The sequence below is a fragment of the Manis javanica genome, chromosome 11 (assembly GCF_040802235.1).
Source record: "Manis javanica isolate MJ-LG chromosome 11, MJ_LKY, whole genome shotgun sequence".
Taxonomy (NCBI): Eukaryota; Metazoa; Chordata; class Mammalia; order Pholidota; family Manidae; genus Manis; species Manis javanica.
Genome location: NC_133166.1, coordinates 2,231,738 through 2,256,052, shown reverse-complemented (window position 1 = coordinate 2,256,052; position 24,315 = coordinate 2,231,738). Strand labels below are relative to the sequence as shown.

General features: G+C 38.1%; 2 protein-coding genes and 1 pseudogene across 2 annotated transcripts; all 3 read right to left on the bottom strand.

The window, feature by feature from the left end:
- Nucleotides 1-5,286: 5,286 nt before the first annotated feature.
- LOC118968079 (olfactory receptor 9G4-like) lies at nt 5,287-6,231 on the bottom strand. Its single transcript, XM_073215616.1, has one exon. The coding sequence runs from the start codon at nt 6,223-6,225 to the stop codon at nt 5,287-5,289; it is 939 nt and encodes a 312-aa protein (XP_073071717.1). The 5' UTR covers nt 6,226-6,231.
- Nucleotides 6,232-11,910: 5,679 nt separating this feature from the next.
- Nucleotides 11,911-12,888, bottom strand: LOC140844139 (olfactory receptor 9G4-like). Its single transcript, XM_073215615.1, has one exon. It carries the CDS (start codon nt 12,847-12,849, stop codon nt 11,911-11,913), a length of 939 nt encoding a protein of 312 aa, XP_073071716.1. The 5' UTR covers nt 12,850-12,888.
- Nucleotides 12,889-19,192: 6,304 nt separating this feature from the next.
- LOC108387680 (olfactory receptor 9G19-like) lies at nt 19,193-22,212 on the bottom strand (annotated as a pseudogene).
- Nucleotides 22,213-24,315: the final 2,103 nt, after the last annotated feature.

Sequence of the window (24,315 nt, the reverse complement as noted above, 5' to 3'; positions counted from 1 at the left end):
ATTCTACGAGGCAAGCATCACTCTGATACCAAAACAAGGCAAAGACACCACGAAAGAAGAAAATTATAGACCAATATCCCTGATGAACATAGAAGCAAAAATACTCAACAAAAGATTATCAAACTGAATTCAAAAATACATCAAAAAGATCACCCATCATGATCAAGAAGGATTTATTCCAGGGATGCAAGGATGGTACAATATTCCAAAATCCATCAACAGCATCCACCACATAAACAAAAAGACACATGATCATCTCCATAGATGCTGAAAAAGCATTTGACAAAATTCAACATCCATTCATAATAAAAACTCTCAACTAAGTGTGTTTAGAGGGTAAGAACCTCAAAATAATAAAGGCCAAATACAACAAACCCACAGCTCACATTATACTTAAAAGTGAAAAGCTGAAAGTTTTTCATCTAAGATCGGGAACAAGAGAGGGAAGTCCACTCTCCACACTTTTATTCAACATAGTCCTGGAGGTCCCAGCCCCAGCAGACAGCACAGAGAAACAAAAGGCATCCAGATTAGTAAGGAAGAAGTTAGACTGTCACTGTTTGCAGATGACATGACATTGTACATCAAAAAACCCTAAAGAATCCATTCCAAAACCACTAGAACTAATATCTGAATTCAGCAAAGTTGCAGGATACAAAATTGATACCCAGAAATCTGTTTCACCATCATACACTGATGATGAAGTAGCAGAAAGAGAAATAAGGAAAACAATTCCATTCCAATTGCATCAGAAAGAATAAAATACCTAGGAATAAATCTAACCAAAGAAGTGAAAGACCTATACCCTGAAAACTACAAGACACTCATGAGATAAATTAAGGAAGATACCAATAAATGGAAATACATCCCATGCTCTTGGATAGGAAGAATAAATATTGTCAAAATGGCCATACTGCCTAAAGCAATCTACAGATTCAATGCAATCCCTATCATAATGCCAATGGCATTCTTCACCAAACTAGAGCAAATAATTCTAAAATTCATATGGAACCACAGAAGACCCTGAATAGACAAAGCAGTCCTGAGAAGGAAGAATAAAGCAGGGGGGATTATGTTCACTGACTTCAAGCTCTACTACAAAGCCACAGTAATCAAGACAATTTGGTACTGGCACAAGAACAGAACCATAGACCAATGGAACAGACTAGAGAGCCCTGATATAAACCCAACTATATATGGTCAATTAATATACGATAAAGAAGCCATGGACTACAATGGGGAAATGACAGCCTCTTCAACAACTGGTGTTGGCAAAACTGGACAGCTACATGCAAGAGAATGAAAATGGATTATTGTCTATCCCCATACACAAAAGTAAACTCAAAATGGATCAAACACATGAATGCATGTCATGAAACCATAAAACTCTTAGAAGACAACATAGGCAAAAATCTCCTGAATATAAAATGAGCAACTTTTTCCTGAACACATCTCCTCAAGCAAGGGAAATAAAAGCAAAAATGAACAAATTGTATTAGATCAAACTAAAAAGCTTCTGTACAGCAAAGGACACCATCAGCAGAACAAAAAAGCATCCTACCATATGGGACAATATATTGGTAAATGACATATCCAACAAGGGGTTAACATCCAAAATGCATAAAGAACTCACATGCCTCAACATCCAAAAAGCAAAAATCTCGATTAAAAAATGGGTGGAGGATATGAACAGACAATTCTCCAAAGAAGAAATTCAGATGGCCAACAATCACATGAAAAGATGCTCCACATCACTAATTATCAGGGAAATGCAAATTAAAACCACAATGAGATATCACATCACATCAGTTAGGATGGCCAGCATTGAAAAGACTAGGAACAACCAATGTTGCTGAGGATGCAGAGAAAGGGGAACCCTCCTACAGTGCTATTGGAAATGTAAATTAGTTCAATCATTGTGGAAAGCAATATGGAGGTTCCTCAAAAAACTAAAAATAGAAATAACATTTGACCTGAGAATTCCACTCCTAGGAATTTAACAAAATAAAACAAGGTCCCAGATTCAAAAAGACATATGCACCCTTATGTTTATTGCAGCCATATTTACAATAGCCAAGACATGTAAGCAGCATAGTTGTCCATCAGTAGATGAATGGATAAGGAAGATGTGGTACATATTCACAATGGAATATTATTCAGCCATAAGAAAGAAACAAATCCTACCATTTGCAACAACATGGATGGAGCTAGAGGGTATTATGCTCAGTGAAGTAAGTCAGGCTGAGAAAGACAAATACCAAATGATTTCCCTCATTTGTGGAGTATAACATCAAAGCAAAACTGAAGGAATGAAACAGCAGCAGACTCACAGACTCCAAGTAGGTACTAGCAGTTACTAAAGGGGAAGGGTGTGGGAGGGTGGGTGTGGAGGGAGGGGGAAGAGGATTGAGGGGTATTATGATTAGTACATATGATGGGGGGTGGGAATCATGGGGAAGACAGTGTAGCACAGAGAAGACAAGTCATAACTCTGTGGCATCTTACTACACTGATGGACAGTGACTGTAATGGGGTGTGGGGGAGTACTCGATGATATGGGTGAATGTAGTACTACATTGTTTTTCATGTGAAACTTTCATAAGATTGTATATCAATGATACCTTTATAAACAAAGAAAATAATTTTAAAAAAGATTGTATATCAGTGATACTTCAATAAAAAAATGGTACTGCAGGAAAAAAAAACTGTTCATTAGCAGGTTCTGCTGCTCTGAATACTTTTAAACATTCACAGCCTTCAAATATCCATGACCAAGAATCCCTACTTTGCAGCATTTATTATATTGCAAATTTTACATATATCTCTAGTCATTCATTTCCCTGTCACTTCCTGTAGTATCGGAATTTATAAGAAAAATATATTTGTTCTTTGTCTCCATACCAAGCACCAAGCTCCTACAAGCACTTGGGATTTTCTAGGTGACGAGAGCTGTGAAGAAGGCTTTTGTTTAGTTAGTGCAGTGACTTTTGGAGAGCCCTACATCACCTAAGGGGGCTGGTGGGCAGGGGAACCAGCCTGTGATTAGAGGGTTGGAACTTCCAGTCCAACTCCCTGACCTCAAGGGAAGGAAGAGGAGATGCAGATTGAACTCAATCACTCCTCCATAAAAACTCAGAAAGACAAGGTTCTAAGAGCTTCCAGGCTGGTAAGCACCCTGGAGATCCGGCACACTCAGAGAGCCCGCAAGCTCTGCACCCTTTCCCCGTACTTTGCCCTATGCATCTCTTCCCTCTGGCTATCCCTGAATTATATATATCCTTTATAATAAAACACTAATATAGCAAGTGAAATGTTTCTTTGAGTTCTTGAGCCACTTTTCCAGCAAATTAATCAAACGGAAGGAACATTAGAATCTCTGATTGGTAGTCAATTGGTCAGAAGTACAGGTGACAACCTGGATGTGAGACGGTGTCTCCATTTTACTCTGTGCTGTTCCCTATGCTGTTCTGCAAGATCCACAGTCTGAAAAATAAAGATGAGAAAAAGCTCTGAAAAAAACTCTGTAGGTTAAGACAATCTGAAGTCTAAATTGAAACAAATTTCTCTAATCAGTTCTCAGAGAAAACGGTTTGCTCCGGGGAAGCTGGAGGTCCTGGATTAGAAATAATTTATTTTAATTCAAAGAAATCCAGTGGAAAGATGTGTGTATGAATTTGATTTGCTTTAGTGACTGTTATTCTCTATATCAAAATATTTTGATTAATTGAATATCAATATACTTTATAAAAAGCAGCATCAGAGCCTAATGTAAAATAAAACAAGACATATTGCTTCTGGATCTCAAGGGATTAAACATTAATTTACTAACTCTCCCCTGACACTGACCCATTTTTGTTTCCCCTACATGATGAGTTTTATGGGAATATAAAGAAAATGTTGTATGGATTCTGGACATATGTGGAATTCACCCCTAACTTCCTGTCCATTGTTTACAGAATTTCTGTGTAAATGGAAGAATAAGGAACATTAAGACTATTTGATGAAAAGAGAGAAGGTGTGGTGGGTTATTTAGTGAATGCAGACAAAAAGGAAGATCAGAATATCAGAGCTACTTGGTCTAAAATTTTTATTTAAATGCATTTTTTAAATGTGCTCATTACAATGATAGCTAGAATCTTCAATCACAAACCTCTGACTTCCAAGGCACAAATGCTTCATTTAAAAACTGGAATAATTAACCTTTATTTGCAGCATTGTTATAGAAAGAATTGAAAAAGGCATCAACCAAACCTGCCAGCTATTGAATATCGAGAGGTAACTTTCTTGGTACTTGAAATCTTCTGGTGGAACAAAAAAGCAGCAGCACTGGCTCTAGAACATAGTGGGGATGGGTCTGTACCTTTGTTTAATTCAGTATGTTCCCCCTGGGGTTCATAGTTTCCTTCATGGGAATATGTGGTGGCATGAAGTGGTGGACAGAATGTCAGAGTGTTTATTCCCTGTGAACAGGTCTCTCCTTTAGGGTGATATACAGTTCTGGAGACACATATTTCTCCATTGATTTAGAAAGGTATTGGTTTATTGGCTTGCTTATGTAATCTCAATAACTCAAAGATTTGTCTAACGTTTAATTGATGTAGAAGGCACAAGGTTTACACAGGTATCTTGTTTACACACATTAGAGCTTTATGAAGGAATAAGGAAGGGATGCCTTCTTAAAAATACATATTTAATATTGTAAGAACTTTGGTGATAGCTGGTAGCTAGAATTATCCTGTATATAAATGTTGAATCACTGTGTGGTACACCTGAAACTAATGTAATACTGTGTGTCAACTACCCTTCAATAAAAAATTAAAAAAAATTGATCAAAAGAACAGAATAAATCCAGAATCATAGCCATATATGTATGAAAAAAAATACATATTTAAAAAATCTCATGTAAATTTCCAGCTCTTGAACTAATCCAGATCTTTTTTCCTCATGATAAAGTTTGGTCACTAAGCTTCTAAGTCAAACCATGAATACAATCATCCAATTACGCTTCTCTTTCCAAGATTTCCCAAAGATATTCAAGAAGATAATTTTATGAATATCTGGTTCTGTAAAGGATTAAAATACAATTTAGTGGAACATCAAACCACCCAATATTACAGGCTGAAGATGATTTAATCCCCCAACAATCATCCAATAAAGAGTGATTTGATCAATGCATCATTGTTTTAAATATAATTCGTATTTATAGAAATATTGCAATATTTACAAACGTGAGTAAAAGCCACTAATTTGGAGAATGCAATCAGAGCATTATGCAAAAGATCACAATCATCTCAGTGCCTTTATGGTCTGTATTGCTCTATGGAAAGCCTCTTTGACATCTTTGTTTCTCAGGCTATAGATGAGAGGGTTGAGCAATGGGTTGATCACAGTGTAAAACAGAGCAGCCACTTTGTCTCTCTCCAGAGAGTACGTAGAACTTGGCCTTGAGTACATGAACAGCAAGGATCCATAGAAGAACATGACAGAGATGAGGTGAGAAGCACAGGTAGAGAAGGCCTTGCGCCTTCCTGAGGCCGAGCGAATCCTCAGGATAGCCAGAAGGATGTTCACATAGGAAATCAGGATGGCGAGAATGCTGGAGAGGACCGTGAAGCCCACCACACCTAGGAGCACTTTTTCATAGACATGGGTATCTGTACAAGACATTTTTACCAGTGGTGGTGCATCACAGAAGAAGTGGTCAATGATATTCTTACCACAGAAACTCAGGCGGAAAGTGTTGGCAGTATGGGCTATGGCATTCAAGAGCCCTCCTATGTAGGAGCCAGCAACGAGTGCAGTACAGAGAGAACTGGACATAACACTTGAATAAATTAGTGGGTTACAGATGGCGGCATGGCGGTCATACGCCATGGCCGCTAGGAGGTAACACTCAGCGTAGGCTACAACACAAGAAAAGAATAACTGGGCTCCACACCCGGCCAAGGAGATGCGCTTATCTTCTGAGATACAATTGGCCAGGATTTTGGGAGTATACACAGAGGTGTACCAAAAATCCAAGAAAGACAGATTGCCAATGAAAAAGTACATAGGTGTGTGCAGGCGGGAATCAGTACGGATTAAGATAACCAGGGTCATGTTCCCCGACAAGGTTATCAAGTAGAGCATCAGAAATATTCCAAATAGAATCAGCTGCCACCGGGGATCTGCTGTGAAGCCCACCAAGATGAATTCAGTCAGGATAGTGAGATTTCCCACTTCCATGTCCAGAGAGGAGAGAGTCTGATAAAAACTTCGAGGGAAAAAAATTACTTTGTCATTTTTCTATTGTAAGACATTAACAAAGTTATCAATTAGGTAAGCAATTCCTAGGTAGCTTATAGATGTTCTTATTTTTTATTTAAGTATTTTTATTGAAGTTAGTTGATATATAATATGATTTTGGTTTCAAGTATACAGCAAAGTCATCTGCATTATTAGGTGCTCACCCCAGTTAGTGCAGTTGCTGTGTGTCAACTCAGATATTACAGACTGTGCTGTGCTTTCATCCCCGTGACTAATGACTCAAAAATGAAAGTTCAGCCTGTGACTGGGTAATATAGAGAAAAATTTACAAGGTCAGCAGTCTAGTTAGTCCACGTGACTCTCTTCTGCTTCTCTTCTTAGCAAAAACAACAGAAACTCCTTTACCTTCCCGCTCTGCCAGGCACTCACTCCCTAAGCTCACTCCCTAAAGGTGCGCCCCCTTGCTTGCTTGCTGTGCACATAGAAATGTTGCAGATACAGAAGCAGAAAGATACATATTGCTCCCCTAGCCTTTGCTCAGGGCTCAGACCTTGGGAGATGACTCCCCTCTGAGCTCGCCGGTGTGAAAATAAAACCTCAGCACTCCAAGACCTCCGAGTGCTGCTTGGTTGTTCCATCAGTGATGCAGTCCAGGTTTTTCAGGTTTTTCATAATAGGAAGACCACAGGAATTGGTGTTAGAATCTGATTTTCAAATTAGCGCTTTCACTTATTCATTGTTTAATGCAAGGCACATCCCTTAGTCTCACGAAACAGACAAAAACAGACAAGAAAAATGATGCCCCTTACAGGTTGGCTGATTGGATAAAGAAGATATTCATAAAAACACCCAGGCTAATGTTAGGCCCATAGTGAGCACTAAAAAGCTGCTTCATATATTATTGTTAGATTTTGTGTCAGGCATTGTACTGATAATTACACTAATACCAATACACTGCACTATTCCTATTATTGTTAGTACAAATAGAAATACATATATTTCTATATAGATTATATATTTTTTTCACACACACACACATACGTCAGTTAATATTCTAAATCCTAATCTTAGTCTATTTAAACCTTTCCATGTTTTTATATGTTAAGTACTGCAATGATCCTAATGGAGTTTAGGAAATAAATCCAAGGTCACAGAATTGGTCAACAGCAGAGCTGGTATTTGAACCGAGAATTTTCTTGATCAAGTGTAAGTATATTCTCTCAGCTATTCCACCATTTACGTATTTGATAACAGAATTGTTTCTCTCTGGTTCTCCTATCTAAGGCAAATTATAATCCCCTGACAACCTGAATTTCTTTCAGAAATCCTTTCATTTAAAGATCACTTTTCTCCCCGCTTTCTATCAATTGAGATTTAGATACATAGTTCAGGCATTTTTTATACAGAGGTTGATAAACTTTAGGAAAAACCAAATTTTTGTTGTCAAGCATTGACTGAATCCTTCAAAGTTCACATCATGAAACACTAATGCTCTCAGAGACAAGTTAAAAGATGTCTAATTTAAAACATAGAATTAGGGCCCCAGTGACCAACTGCCTTACCCTCCGTGAGGGCAAGCTAAAACCAACACAGGATTGCACTTTACTTCAATATTTACTTTTCAGCTAAGCCAGAGTCAGTTTATAACTAGAATGCAAATGCCAGTTTTCTCCCTCAAGGTCTTCAATTACTGCTAATTAGGAAGCAAGTATCTTAATCTTTAAATATTGCATATTCTCATTTGTCAAATGAGATGATGTTCAGCTGGTGTTCAGTTGATGATGTTCAGAGAACACAAGACTTGCTTGGTGACACAAAAAAATTCACCTTGGAATGTTGAAGATCTTTCCGTTTAGTAACTACTAGAATATAATGGAGCTCTCCCATTAGCACACAAGACACAGAGGCTTTAGTTCTACACCCAGTGTTTCATAAGATGGCTTTAATTTACCTTTATAACCTTCTCTCTTACCATTTGTCTTCATCTATTCAATATTACCCCAAACTAAATTACTCACATGATTGATTTTGCCATAATAATCTCACACATCCTGGGAGCTTCACATGTATGCTACTGTGCCAGTATTCTTTTGTGCACTGTAAGTTTTTTTCTGAATCTCCTCAAAGTTGAGTAGAATAATCTTGTCAGGAATTTTTGGTTATTAAACTTAAGATATATAAAACGATGGGTAATAGCTACCATCTCAACAGTTACTATGTACTTTTTCTGCTATATTATCACTTGTCTAGAAATGAAAAATATCTGGAATGTATTAAGCTTATCTTTATACAATATAATTAGGAAAATGGAAATGACCTCTTAGAGCAAATCACTGCTCTTTGAGTAGTACCTTCAAAAGAGGCAATTAACTGAAAAAAAACTACTTCTTTGGGCCTCCTGCTCAGTCTTCCCAGAAGAAGAGATGTTTAAATGAGACCTGAACAATGAGCCTGATGGTAGCCAAGGTATGAGTAAGGGGAGGGCGGGCTCAGTTCAAGGAGAAGAAAGAGCGTCTCAGAAGCCACTTAGGAATCAGAGCGCATCTCACCACCTCCACACCCGATCCAAGCCACCACCTTGTTCTGCCAAGGTTATTGCAATATCCTTCTGACAGGTAACACACCTGACCCTCTATAATCTATTTCAGTGTATCAGTTGGGATCGCACCTTAAAAAAATAAGCATGTCATGACACTCCTAGACTTAAAACAATGCTACATATGCTGCCAATTTATTCTAGATTAAAGTGAAATTCTATACAATGGCCCAGAGAACACTTATGACCAGGACATCTGTTATCTACAGGACTTATCTCCTAAGACTTATGCCCACTTTCATTCTGTTCCAACACTGCTGACGTTCTCACTCTTTTCTAAACCAGCAGCCTTGCTCAGAATTAATTACAAACTATCTATTCCTTGGCCTGAAACACCATTCCCCAGACATTTGCAAGGTTCACAGCATCATCTCCTGTAAGTCGCTCTAAGTTCTGTTTAAGGCCCATCCTCATCACTCCACTTTAGATTCCACGCCCTCTTCCCACCAACAATACCATCTTCCTACTCTGCTCAGTTAAGATTTATTTTCCCCAAGTCTTAGTGTCAACATCCAACTCTACTTCACTATATTTATTGTCCATTTTTCCCGATCAGAATGCAAAAACATGGGTCAGCAAGATTTCTCTCTTTTGTTTACTGCTATATCCCAGCATATAGAATACTTCTTAGCAATTAATTAGCACCTAATAAATATTAGCACCTAAAATAAAAATTTAGCACCTAAAAATAAAAAATTCTAGAAGAAACAAATAATTATACCTTGAAATGGATTTACCCGAAGTATTGTCTCCGTCTTGCTGAGCACAAACTATTCAGCACAAACCTACACTCAGGTGGCTCTCCTGGCTCAGGGCGCTGTGTCACTAGGAAAGAGGGTAAACCAAAGAGGGAGGGTCATAAGCAAGACCTCCAGTTCATGTTGATTTTGAAATAAACTGCAACAAGGCAAAGAATGTGATGGAAAAGACACAGAAAAAGGCAGAGCCAATTTCTCTGAAGTGTCCCATGGAAAAGGGCTTCCAAGGTGTATGTTTCCTGTGGCTGTTCTGCTAACAGCCCCTCCACTGAATTAAGAATTCCCTGAAAATTCTGAGGAAGAATGTGTCCCTCTAGCACCTGAAAATGAGTAGCAAGAGGTGAAAACATCACACACAGTCTGGAGGGCAGGGAGGACCACAGCCACTAGAGTTAGAAAGCATGTCCAGGTCACAGTGTCTTGGCCTCTTGATTTCTCCACTGTGTGAGTGAACATAGGACGCCCCCTCATAACTACCAGACTGAGTTTCAAATTCTAGAAGGTCACATGGATCATGAGTTGGAACTCTCTTCAGAAGAGTGTGTATGTGAGTGTATGTGTGTGTGGTTGGCTAATAATAATCCTTTGCAAGCCAGCCCAGACTCTGTATCTTCACTCTAACAGTAGCTGAGGTCACAGAGAAGCCATACCTCCTACATTCCCCTCATCCCATGTGCTTACCCTTGATCAGGAAATACTGGAATGGACACTCTTTGACTGCTTTGCCATGCTTTATTGGACATGTTATGCATTTCTTCGAGAGCCCTTTGGGACTGCCTCCACAGAGCGGCTCAGAATTATGTATCTCAGTCTCCAAAGAACCAATTAGAGTTCATGTGGGGTATGGATAATTATAAATTAATTAGGACATGGTGAAAAAAGGCATATTTTATTCAGACTACACTGTATTAATGGATCTATGTCACAATAAAATTATTAAGTGTGTCATATAATAGAAACTTTACAGTTGGTCTTTCTTACACTTTTTCAGAACATATCACGTGTCCATATATTGTGTCCTTCCTATATGCCCCTTTCTCTGCCCAGGCTACTCTTCCTTGTCTCATTCATCAGGAAACTCCTATCAGTTCTTTGTGTTATGTTGTGAACTAAATCCACTCAAAATTCATATGCTGAAGCTCCAATTCCACATACTCAGAATGTCATCATATTTGCAGATACAGCTTTATAGAAGTGATTGAGTTAAAATGAGATGATTAAAGGCAGCCCTAATCCATTGTCTTGGAAGAAATTGAAATCTGGGCCCACAAGGAGATTCCAGCAAGTTTTGTGCATGGAGGAGACACCATATGGGGACAAAGCAAGAAGCAGGGCATCTGCAGCCCAAGGAAAGAGGCCTCGGAACAAATCCACCCCCATGGCACCTTGATCTTGGCGTTTTAGCCTCCTGAACTATGAGAAAATAAACTTCTGTTGTTCAGCCACCCAGTCCGTGATATTATGGCAGCCCTAGCAAATGAGTCCACTTGGTTATCAACAGCAGGGCTTCTTATGTTGGTGCAACCTCATGTTTTATAGGTAGGAAGACAAACTTGGAAAGTGTGATGAATCATAATGAAATGCACTCTTACTTTTTACTAATTTACACATAGAACAGAACAAGCAAAGAAATACAAACATTCACAGACCCTTAAGTATCATCATTTCTTCTCATAGAGATTTTCATTCTAAATCATCTCTTGGATATTGAGCTTTTGGAAACATCTCTTTATCTCTCTCTACCTGTTGTCTATGACTATTTGTTCATTTCTTTCTCCATCATACAGCTACTACATGTCTGCCCTTGATTCTTTTGATTGCTGGGGAAAATATCCTTGTATGCGAACCTTACAATGAACTAAGTAAAGACTTATTCTCTCCTGTATCTAACGCCAAGAAAACTTTTGTGTCACCTCAAGCAAAAAAAGAAAACCAAATAAGAAAAAATAAATTAGTTTCTAAGGCATTTTACAATATGTATTTCATTTCGGGCTTAACTCACTGTTTCTCCCAAGAAATGCCTAAGAACCTTTGAAGCCAGAATTTCTGGCATTGAATTCCTGTTCTCTAGTTCTCTAGTTCTGAAAAGAAGCCAAATACAATCTTGTGGATTATCAAACCACCCAATATTATGGGTTTAAAGCAGTTTAATCACAACAAAATAATTTAAAAAATTAAGAATGGTTTCTTCAATGTGTCATTGTTTTAAGAGTAAGTTGTATTTACTTAAAGTATAGCAATGTTTACAAACAGGTGTATAAGCCAATAATTTGGATAGTGCAGTCAGAACATTCTGCTGAAAGATCACATTCATCTCCGTGCCCTTATGGTCTGCGATGCTTTCCATAAGGCGTCCTTGACATCTTTGTTTCTCAGGCTATAGATGAGAGGGTTGAGCAATGGGTTAACAACAGTATAGAATAGGGAAGCTAATTTGTCTCTTCCTAGGGAGTAACTGGAACTTGGCCTTGAGTACGTGAAGAGCAAGGACCCATAGAAGAGCATGACAGAGATGAGGTGAGAAGCACAGGTAGAGAAGGCCTTGCGCCTTCCTGAGGCCGAGCGGATCCGCAGGATAGCACGAAGGATGTTCACATAGGAAATCAGGATGGCGAGAATGCTGGAGAGAACTGTGAAGCCCACCATACCCAAGAGGACTTTTTCATATACATGAGTATCTGTACAGGACATTTTTACCAATGGTGGTACATCACAAAAGTAGTGGTCAATAATATTCTTACCACAGAAACTCAGGCGGAAAGTGTTGGCAGTATGGGCTATGGCATTCAAGAGCCCTCCTATGTAGGACCCAGCAACGAGTGCAGTACAGAGAGAACTGGACATAGCACTTGAATAAAGTAGTGGGTTACAGATGGCCGCATGGCGGTCATATGCCATGGCTGCTAAGAGGTAACACTCAGCGTAGGTTACAGCACAGGAGAAGAAAAACTGGGCCCCACATCCTGCCAAGGAGATGCGCTTATCTTCTGAGACACAAATGGCCAGGATTTTGGGAGTATACACAGAAGTATACCAAAAATCCAAGAACGACAGATTGCCAATGAAAAAGTACATGGGTGTGTGCAAGCGAGAGTCAATACGGATTAAGATAACCAGGGTCATGTTCCCCAACAAGGTTATTAAGTAGAGCATCAGAAATATTCCAAATAGAATCAGCTGCCACCAGGGATCTGCTGAGAAGCCGACCAAGATGAATTCAGTCAAGATAGTAAGATTTCCCACTTCCATACCCAAAGAGGAGAGAGCCTGATTAACATTAATGAGAAAAACAACAATCAGTTAGTGATTTTTCTATTGAAAGAAATAAAAGTATCAATTGTGTCAGCAGTTTCTAGGAGACTTGTGGGCTTTTTTCCTTTCTGTCTAGAATTTTTGAAATTCAGTCTGTTCCTTTGGGAGTTGTAATCTGTTTTTGAAATTAGGGATTTCACGTATTAATTGCTTACAGCAGGGTATGACCCTAATTCTCACCAACTGGGTTAGAAAGATGACACCCCCTGACAGGTTCTCTGGTGGAGTTAAGATATGCATGAAAACACCATCCTAATGTTGGGTACATAGTGAGCTCTCAAAAAATTTTGGTATCCTTCATATATTACTGAGAGTTTTTGTGTCCGGCATTGCACTGATAGTATAATACAAATAGCAATATACTAAACTCTTCCTACTTCCATTAGAACAAACAGAAATATACATTTATTAAATATATACTAAAAAATATATTAAATGTATATATATTATTCATGAGCTAATAAGCATTATAAGTCTGAATCTTAACTCAATACTTTCCACAACTTCACAAGGTAGGTACTATGATAATCTTCATAGAGTTTATGAAAAAATTCCAAGATTACAGAACTGATCTAATAGCAGAGCTGGTATTTCATCCAGAATTTTCTTTATCAGCTGCCTATGGTCTCCACCACTCAGCCATTGATGTGCTTTATAGCTGAACTGTTTCCCTCTTGATCTTGCTAAGCCATGTTATAATCCTCTGACAACCTCAATTTCTTTACCTATTGAAAAGAACTTTATAAATATCTATTTTAAAAATGCATTGTTTTCTACTTTTCTAGTTGATGTGAGTTTATAAACATAATTGAGGCATTTTTTGATATAGTGGATGTTGAACATTAGAAGAACTTAACTTTGGCATCAAGAATTCCTTCAAAGTTCATATCTTGAAGCCAAGGCTCCCAGAGAGAAGCTAAAGGGAGGCATTTAATCTAAATGCATGGAATTAGGGCTGCTGCACCAGGAGCTTCACCGTTGATGTACCCCTAACTGTAAGGGCAGTGAGAGAAGGCTAAAACTAAGAGGAAATTGTGACTTTTTGCAAATTTTAAAGCATTGATCTTTGAGCTAAGCCAGAGTCAATAATGCAGGTAGGATGCAAACCCGAGATGTCTACCTGGAGGTCTAGTGCTTCTGTTTGCTAGAAGCAAGCCCTTCTATATTTTCAATTTGTTAAACTGTTTTATGGAATTTCTCATAGAACAGATAACTTACCTGCAACAATACAATGTGTAGAACAAATGAACAATCCATATGAATGTATATATAATTTTTTATGGGGTGGACACAGGACATTTTGGAAGTGAAGGTTAGGAGTTAAACTTTAAACATGTCATGGGTGTCTGAGTCCTTCAAATGTAGCTAATGATGTTCAGAGAGGCCATCACTTGATTGGTGACTGTGGTAAACGCAGCTTGGGGTCCTAAAGATCAAGCCATTTCTCTATCAGTAGAAAACAGAGCTCTCCTCATTCGCACACAAAGCACACCCAGTGTTTACATCCAATGTTCCCTAAACTGGCTTGAATTTATGCTTATAACCCTCTCTCTCACCACTGCTCTTCATCTATTTAGGATTTCCACCAAACTAAATTGCTCATCTGATTGATTCCTCCTTCATCACTTAAGCCAGAATGATGTCATCCTTCAGAATGTTTGTAAAATCCTACTGCTTAATATTTTTTTACCTACTCACATGTAATTGGACAAAAGAGTGGCAGGCTTGGATGTGCAAAATTCATTGATCAGTCCTGTAATAGAGACAGCCTGACACTAATCACTTGTGTAATTTTAACTGAGCTCTAAGTGCATTATCACCTGTGTGATTTTAAGAGCACAGGCGGAAAACAAGCTCACCTACATGAAAAATTTGGTTGATGTATTTCTAGTACCCACCTTCTATATTTTCAATTTGTTAAACTATTTTATAGAATTTCTCATAAGAACAGATAACTTACCTGCAACAATACAATGTGTAGAACAAATGAACAATCCATATGAATGTTTATATAATTTTTGTATGGGGTGGACACAGGACATTATCATAATCTTAGTTGAAATGAGACATGGATTTTACCAAAGATAGCAACATTCTTTCTATGCTAACATTTGCATACACATACTTGTTTCACTACAAATAAAGCATGTGAGCTTATGTTCTTTCCTTAATTTCTTTATAGAGGAATAATTCATGGCTCTTACATTTTTGAATCATGCACATCTTTGAAGAACCGATGAAAGCAATAATTTATTTCCCCAATTTCCAAAACTGCACATACGTATGAACACAACAATTTTAGAGGGTTGACAAATTCCCAGAAATCCAGCCATAGATCTTGCAGTTATGATTCTGAGGTTAAAACTTCTACCACGAAAAGATGCTGAAATGGATTTTTAGTGCTAACATTCTATAATTATGAGTTGAAGAATCAATACTCCAAACATGACATGTTTAAAGTTTAACTCCTAACCTTCAATTCCAAAACTGATCTCTCTGCTCATTTCTATCAGGTAATATAATGTATGCCTTCTGTTCCTCAAGCCACATGTTACAAATCAACCTGCTCTATTGCTCTCATCCTTCCTCTTTATGCTTCTGAGAAATCCTGATGTCCCTACTTGCAGAACATATCCCGAATCAGAGCGCTTCCCACTGCTCCCGTTGCTGTCACCCAGTACAAGATACCACCATCATTGCCAAGATATTGCAGTATCATTCTGACTGGTCTACACACTTGACCTCTAAAACCTATTTTCAGTATATCAATTGGTATAACACTTTAAAAAATAAACATCTCATAACACTCATGTCGCTAAATACACTGCCAATTTATTCTAAATTAAAATCACATTCCATACAGTGGCCTAGTGGTCCTTCATAAGCAAAACGTCCATTATCTACACATCCTTATGTCCTAAGACTCACCCTCCTTCATTCTGCTCCAGGCTTACTGACACTCACACTGCTTCTCAAAAACACCAGCCTTTACTTGCATTAATTTTGAACTATCTATTCCTCGGCCTGAAACACTATTCCCTAGACATTTGCAAGGTTTGCACCATCATCTCCTTTAACTTCTGACTATGGCCCATTCTCATCACTTCACTTTAAATTCCATGCCCTCTTCCCACCAACAATACCCATCCTTCTTATTCTGCTCAGACCCTGCTCTATTTTCCCCAAGTCTTAATGTCATCTTCTAAGTTTTCTTTATTGTGTCAAGTGTCCATTTTTCCACACCGGAATGCAACAACATGGGTAAGCAAGATTTCTCTCTGTTGTTTACTGCTGTATCCCAGCATACAGAATACTTCTTAGCAACCAATTAGCACTTAATAAATATTTCTAGAATAGACAAATAATTATATCTTGAAATGGCTTTACCCAAAGTATTGTCTACCTCTAACCTAGCATGAACTATTCAGGATACATCTACACTCAAAAGGACTTTTCTGGCTCACTGTGTTCTGTCTCTAAGAAGGAAGAGTAAATAAAAGAGATAAAATCATAACCAATATCTCAAATCCATCTTGAATTTGGAATAAATTGCAATAAAATGAATTTGAGGATAAAAGACCCAGAAAAAGGCAGAGCCAATTGTTCTGAAGCATCTCATGGAGGCGGTTTCTAAGGTGCATGTTCCCGTGTGGCCGTTCTGCCCCAGCTCCTCCAGTGAATTAAGAATTCACTGAAAATTCTGTGGGAGAATGTGTCCCTCTAGCACCTGAAAATGAGTAGAAATAAGTGAAAACATCACACACTTACAGTCTGGACAACAGGGAGAACCACAGCCACTCGAGTCAGAAAGCATGTCCAGGTCACAATGTTTTGGCCTCTTGATTTCTCCACTGTGTAAGTGAACATATGATGCCCCCTCATTACTACCAGACTGAGTTTCAAATTCTAGGAGGTCACATGTATCATGACTAGGATCCCTCTTTGGAAGTGTGTGTTTGGCATAACAATGATCCTGTGGGAGCCGAGCCAGACTCCGCATCCTCATTCTAACAGCAGTTGAGGTCACAGAGAAGCCCTCTTACATGCCCCTATTCCTGGTTGCTTACCCTTGATCAGGAAATATTGGAATTGACACTCTTTCCTTCTCTTCTGATATTTTTGCATGCTTGTAGGACCTGATATGCATTTCTTCAAGACAGCTTTGGGACTGCCTCCACAGAACAGCCCAGAAATATGGATCTCAGTCTCTAAAGAACCAATTAGAGTTGTTGGAGTATGGGGATCATATATTAATTAGGATATGATGACACGAGGAGTATGTTATTAAGACTACACTGTGTTAATGTATCTATGTCATAATACAATCATTATGTCAGATAATAGAAAACTTTCCAACAGGTATTAAATACACTTTTCAGAATGTCATCATGTGTCCATAGAGCGTATCCTTGCCATATGCTCCTTTCTCTGCCCAGGCTACTCTTCCTTGTCTCATTTATCAGGAAACTCCTATCAGTCCTTGGTGTTATGGTTTGAACTGAACGCACCCAGAATTTGCATGTTGAAGTCAAATTCACAGTACTCAGAATGTGACCATCTTTGAAGATAGGGTTTTTATAGGAGTGATTAAGTTAAAATGAAATGATGATTAAGGGCAGCCCTAATCCATTCTGCCTTGGAAGAAATGGAAATCTGGGCCCACAAGGTGATGTCAGCTAAGTTTGTGCACAGAGGAGATGCCATGTGCGGAGAAGGCAGGAGGGCGGCCATCTGCAGGCAAAGGAAAGAGGCCTCAGAACAAATCAACCCTGATGGCACCTTAATCTTGGCCTTTTAGCCTCCAGAACTATGAGAAAAATAAAGGTGTGTTGTTCAGCCACCCAATCTGATATTTTGTTATGGCAGCCCTAGCAAATGTGTCTACTTGGTTATCAACAGCAGGGCTTTTTATGTTGGTACAACCTCATGTTTTATAGATAAGAAGACTAAATTAGAGGTGTTATACATCATAATGAAATGCTCTCCTACTTTTCTCTTGTTCATACATAGAACTACACAAGCAGACATACAAACATTCATAAAACCTTAGTTGTTATCAATCATAGCTTCACTGAGTAGAGATTTTCACTCTGAATATTCTCTTGGATGTAAAGCTCTTTGAACTCTGTCTCTCTCTCTACTTGTTTGTCCATTTCTATCTTCATCCCCATTTCTACCTCCTATAGCTGCTGTACTTTGTCCTTCATTCCTTAGTTGTTGGGGAAAATAGTCCTTTATTAAAAGCTCACAGAGACTGTAAGTAAAGGTATATGTTCTTTCTTGTTTCTATTGCCAAAGAAATCTTTATATCATGGTGGGCAAAAAATGAAAATAAGAAAAGAAAAATCTATTTGACATGTATAGATATATCATTGTCTCAGCGAACCCTGGATTCACTGACTTGTCTTTATCAGCAAGTCATTCACTCTCTCTGGTTTAAAATGTACTTTAATTTCTTGTTAGACATTAGTAATTTGAGGTTGGGACATATTTATCGATCCGTAGCTGATTTCATAAAAGAAGTCATAGTTTCAGAGATGAAATACATTAAAGTATTTTACAATTCTTGGTATATTCACCATTTCCTGAAAGGCTTGTAATATAAAGCAGATTAAAAGAACAACCTTAAGGCAATTACTGTAACAGTGTTTCACAGGTAACACTGAGAACCACAAAAAGTTTAGGTTCTATTGTAAAAGAATGACCAAATTCAATTCCTATTGTAGAAACTCTAATTAGAAACATCTAAGGGCTTCTTACAATAGACATTTTACTTGGGATCTCCTGAATCACTCTCTCTGCCTACAAACGGGGTAAGAACCTTGGGGTCAGAAGGGCTGGGCTTGCATTCCTGGTTTCTCATCTTTGAACCACGAGATTTGAGGCAAGTCAAATCATGTACTAAATCGGACAATGATTGTATTTCCCATTTGTAGATTAAAATATTTATGTACAGGCAACTTTTAAACTATGAAGTTGAAATTTTTTAAAAAATTTGATCTCTTTCAACCTTCTCAGTGTCCAAATACATTCATACACACAATTTCAAAGCTAACACAAGTGTGGCAATTATTCCAAATAGCCAAGTGTCATTTATTTAAAAAACTCATTCAAGTACATTAGAGCCGACTGAAAAAGAAAAATGCAGGCTGGTTTTTGCACATATGCAATGACATTTCATTTGTTTGTTGTTTATTTCCAAGCACTGAGGCTAAGAATAATGACATGGAGATTATGAAAAACAAAAACAAAAACTCCCAACCATGTTTATTAGGTGTTTTCATTTAAGAAAACTTAATCTAGCTACCATTTTCCTCACAGCATCTCTAACATCTTTATTTCTTAAGCTATAGACCAAGGGATTCGACATGGGTATCACCACAGTATAGAACACCGACACCACCTTATCCCTTCCCAGGGCGTAGCTGGTACTTGGCCGGGAGTAAATGTAGAGGATGGAGCCATAGAACAAGGTGACGGCCGTCAGGTGCGAGGCACAGGTGGAGAAGGCCTTCAGGCGGCCCTGGGCGGAGCGGGATCCTCAGAATGGCAGCGATGATGAAGAGGTAGGAGGCGACGATGAGCACAGAGGGAGCGATGACGTTGGAGGCAAGTAGGAAATAGAGCACAGCCTGGAGGCTCCCCTTCACGTCACAGGCCAACTTCACAAGTGGGGGAGATCACAGATGAAATCATCAGTGACGTTGTCCCCACAGAAGCTCAGTGTAAATGTCTCGCTGGTGATGATGGCTGAGCTCCGAAAGCCACCAAGGTGTGAAGCTGCACCAAGGCTGGCACATGACCTTGGGGACATTGCCTGGGAGCAGAGCAGGGGGCTGGACATGGCACATAGCGGTCATAAGCCATGGCGGCCAACAGGTAACACTCACTATAGGCCAGTCCTGCAGAGAAAAAGAACTGAGCCAGGCAGCCAGCAAAGGAGATGCTTTTGTTAACAGAGATGCAGGTAACTAGAATTTTGGGGGGAACAGACAGAAGAATACCAGAGATCCAGGAATGACAGACTTCTGAGAAAGAAATACATGGGTGTGTGGAGCCGAGAATCAACACAGATCACAGAAATCAGGGTCACGTTCCCTAAGACACTGATGACATAGATGATGAGGAAGATGACAAAGAGCACTTTCTGTAGCTGCGAGTCAGCTGTGAAGCCTAAAAGTACAAACTCCTTCCATTTGGTGAAATTTTTCTCATCCACCCGATTTGGGTTTCTCTAGCCCCTTTATGTGAAAAGATTAATAACTATGTCATGATTTAAGAAATCTGTATGTCAGCCTCTCCTTATCATTTGCCGTTTTAGACCAGTGAAAAGCCCAGCTGAGGCACATGCATTGTTCGCTGTGAGACGTGTTTATGCTGATGAATTGGTTTCATTCTCATGGATAACTGAAAAATCAGTTCTATGCTGGTTGATGGATCGGTTATTAAACATATACCAGTGTGTGTCACCTCACATGTTTTATTGGTATCTCTACTTTCATTATGACTATTATATTATATGTGTAAGTAAGGATGTTTTTTAAATAAGAACACTATATATTTTTAATCAAATCTTTTCTCCTTTTTGAAAGAGGTTGATTTGTGTATCTTCTTTATTGTTTGTACTTAGGGTAAGTGGGTATCATGCAGAAGATATGAAAGAGGGAGTTTGAAAAATGCTTTGATTCTCTTTAGGTCTTTGAATCTTTTCCTTTTTTTCCTGATAATTACATGAAGAAGCATACCTTTATTAATCTAGATGTTTTATGGAATATCCTTGTACAGTAATTTCTTAGAAGGCAATAATTATATTTCATTCGAATTTTTATCCACAAAGCCAAGAACATAAATTTTCATGATAGAAAATGTGTAAATTGAATAAAAGATAGGTTTACTTATTAAATAATGGTAATTTGAGACAATAGCCACATGTTTGACCCTCCAATGCTCCCAAAAGGCAAGTGGAAATATTCATCAATGAATAATTGTGCTTGTAATGTAGGATGAATTCCCCATGCAATTAAGAGTTAAAAAAAACAAAACTGGATAAACAAAATAAAGTAGACTGAATATGGCCCATAAAGATATCAAGACTCTAATTTCTGGAGACTGTACATGTTACCTTATATAAGGTAAGGTTTATTAAATAAGAACTTGGGATAGAAGTTTATCTGGTTGCCCCCAAATACAATCACTAGTATCTTTATGAGGGAGGCAGAGGGATATTTGATTACAGACACAGAGAGGAGAAAATGGGGCCACAGAAGCGGATATTGAAGCAATGACACCTCAATAAACTCCAGCCACAAGAACCAGAAGCGGAAAATGGATTCCGCACTAGAGCCTCTGGACTAAGTACGGCTCTGCCAACACTTTGATTTGGGTCCAGTTATATTGAGGTTGGACTTTGGACTTCAAAAATTAGGAGAGAATATATTTTTATTGTGTTAAGCCATCAAATGTGTGAAAATATGTTACGGCAGCCGTGGAAACCCGATATAGGAATTTGTGGATCATGATCTCTATGAATCTTCTTTAGAGGTAAAAGCAGGAGACTGGGCTGTTGCCCGCATGGGAGAAGCACCATTCCAGTTTGTTGGTATTACAACCCAGAAGGCCCCTAATCCAAAAAAGATAAGAGAGACTCTAATTGCCATGGTTCTGGGTTGCAAAGGATGTGAAACTTCTGCTAGTAGATCTAAGACTTCAAAATTTTTTTTGCTTAGAGGGAAAACATCTTAATCTTGGTCTATATGCTAAGCCATAGACCTAAAACTGAGCTACAAATATAAGGAATTGTTTTCCTGGAGTTGTGTCTATTTGATGATAAGTACTCACAATCTTTAATTTTTAAAACAAATATGCATGTTAAAGTTATTGTCAAAGTAGAAATTCTTCAAAATAAGTAGAAGAGGATTCAAACATATGATTTTTCAATTCCGTTAGGTTTTCAAGGCTGTCTGTGCTAAGGTCATTTTTAACAAAGAATATTCCTGGAAGCAGCCTAAGACCAAGAAGAGGAGACTTGGGCTCGGACCTTAGCTGGCTACTGCCAAGTTTAAATAGAATTATAAACTCCAAAGCTCTATTGTCTCACCTCCCTTTCTTCAGGAGGACTAAGAGTTCTCGGAGGTAATGGAGTACTTTGAAAATGAAAAGTTAAAACTATGTATTGCATTCTCTTTGATTTCATGATTTCTTCACCTCTGTAATCTCTCCTGCAGATATACTTACCTTACCTTCCAAGGACTTCCTAGTTGTTCTTATGCTATGACTCCTTAGACCTTCATGTGTTCTCATGCAGAAATGTCCCCTTCTTTAATATGTGATTTACACAGCCTGAGAAATTCCTGGATTTGTTTGCAAAATTGCACTTGGGAATGAAAGTGACAAGAGACACTTCTTCCCTAATCTCTCTCTTTCTTCCACCATTATTATTAAAATATAAAATAAACATAAGTGTGAATGGACACATACATAAATATGCATATCAATGCTTTCAAAAATTAAGGAAAAAGATCAAAGGTGTTCAGTGTGAGGTATAAGACACAGGGAAATAGCATAAATTAAGAAAAACATGAGAAGGAAAAACAAGGCCAAGCATAAAACGGAGGCAAGGATACAACCCACCAAGTACCTAGTCCTTTCAGCTGCTCTGTGCACACCCCAAATGTCATCAAAACTTTCTAGCAGCCCAAATATACTATTAATAATGTCCAAAAGTCAAGCAGACCAACCAAAATGGTGGGCCAAAAAATTATCATTTTTGATACTAACTTTGAAATCACTACTCCCAAGCATCTTTCTTTGTAAAGAGAATGAGTGAAATATAATGCATAATATATTGAATAGTATTTTTATATATGTAAACACAAAAGGGGGGTTTTTAAGCTACATTTTCTTGCCATTCATTCATAGACTTAACAGCTGGTTGCATATCTTTTTAGATTTGAGGGATGCTCAGAAACCTCCTGACAAAACATTTCCCTTCTATTAAAATTAAACACAAAATGAAGATGGGACTTGAGAATCCCTGAGAACATAAGACTATTTATTTAAACCACATAAGCAAAACTAAATCTAGCTTATTTTATGAATACATGTAAAATTTAATTTAGGTTATTTGTTGTAAAATCTGTTGGTAGTTATAAAAGACACTTAAGTCATCTTCCTAAAAATGGTATGAGATAATCATTTTCAACCAGTCTCCTGCTTTCTGGAAACCCCAATTTTAATAACCAATCATTGCAAAGATTAAACAACTTGTTTATTTCATTTTGTAGACCACCCTGAGCTCCTTCAAATTTTAAAGTTGCAAATTGGTAACTATTCTTACATGCACAGTAACTTTCTCTAACACACTATTTATTGGTTTGGTGTCTTTTAATTTGTTGTTCTAGATTTTTGACACTTCAATGAAGACAATTTAATTATGGGGAATGTAACTGCATGCAAGGTATCATAGTACAATATATCTTGCAGACAAATAAAAAGGAAAAAACTGTCAAAAGAGGGTATCTTCTGTATTTCCCACTCAGTTTTGCTGTGAAACTGAAACTTCTATTTTTTTTTAAAGTCTTGAAATAAAGGTAGAAGGGGGAGGTTGTTTTCTCCTAAGAAGAAAGTCGAATTTGAAGAGAGCTGACTATGAAGTGGGAGGTTGCAGGAGGTTTGAGGACGAATTTTCCTGTACCCTTCAATGTGCTTCCAGTTGGTCTAAGAATCAAATTGGCATGTGACAGATTAACAGAAGAAATAAACAAAGTGTAGTTGTGAGCACATAGAAACCCAGTAATGAAACTGAGACACAAAGAAATGTTCAAGGGTGGCAGTTTTTAAACATTTAAGGCAAAGAGACAATACATCTGTGTGGAATTGACGGGAAAAAGAAGCCTTATGTTTGGGAATTGAAGTTAGTGAGGAATTCTCAACAGTGTTTGGGCTGGGATAGAAAATTACTGAAAAAGCAACAAGATTTGTTTATGCCACCTTCTTGGCTATGAAATGCCCTTCAATGGTGATAAGGACGTCTACTACCCTCCCTGAGTAGGGAGGGAAACTTCACATGGAAGGTTTATTTCCTGGTTTCACAGGGGCAACAGAGGAGGGTCAGAGTATCCTTCCATCCAGCACCTGCTATTTCTCCAGTTTCTTTAATCCAAAGTGGCACATTAGGGGCAGTTGGCCCTTGGTCTCTGCAAAGCCTCTCATCATTTTTCCTTGTATGTATTTCAATGTTGTTTTACCCTCTTTAGGAAGAGGTATGGATTAATATATCACCTATTTAACAGAAAAAGAAAGAATTAAAAGTATTTTCTCCGGATTTTAATAAATATGTTAAATATAATTAATGATATTTTTAAATGAATGACATATTTAAACATTTGCCTTTCATATAATTAT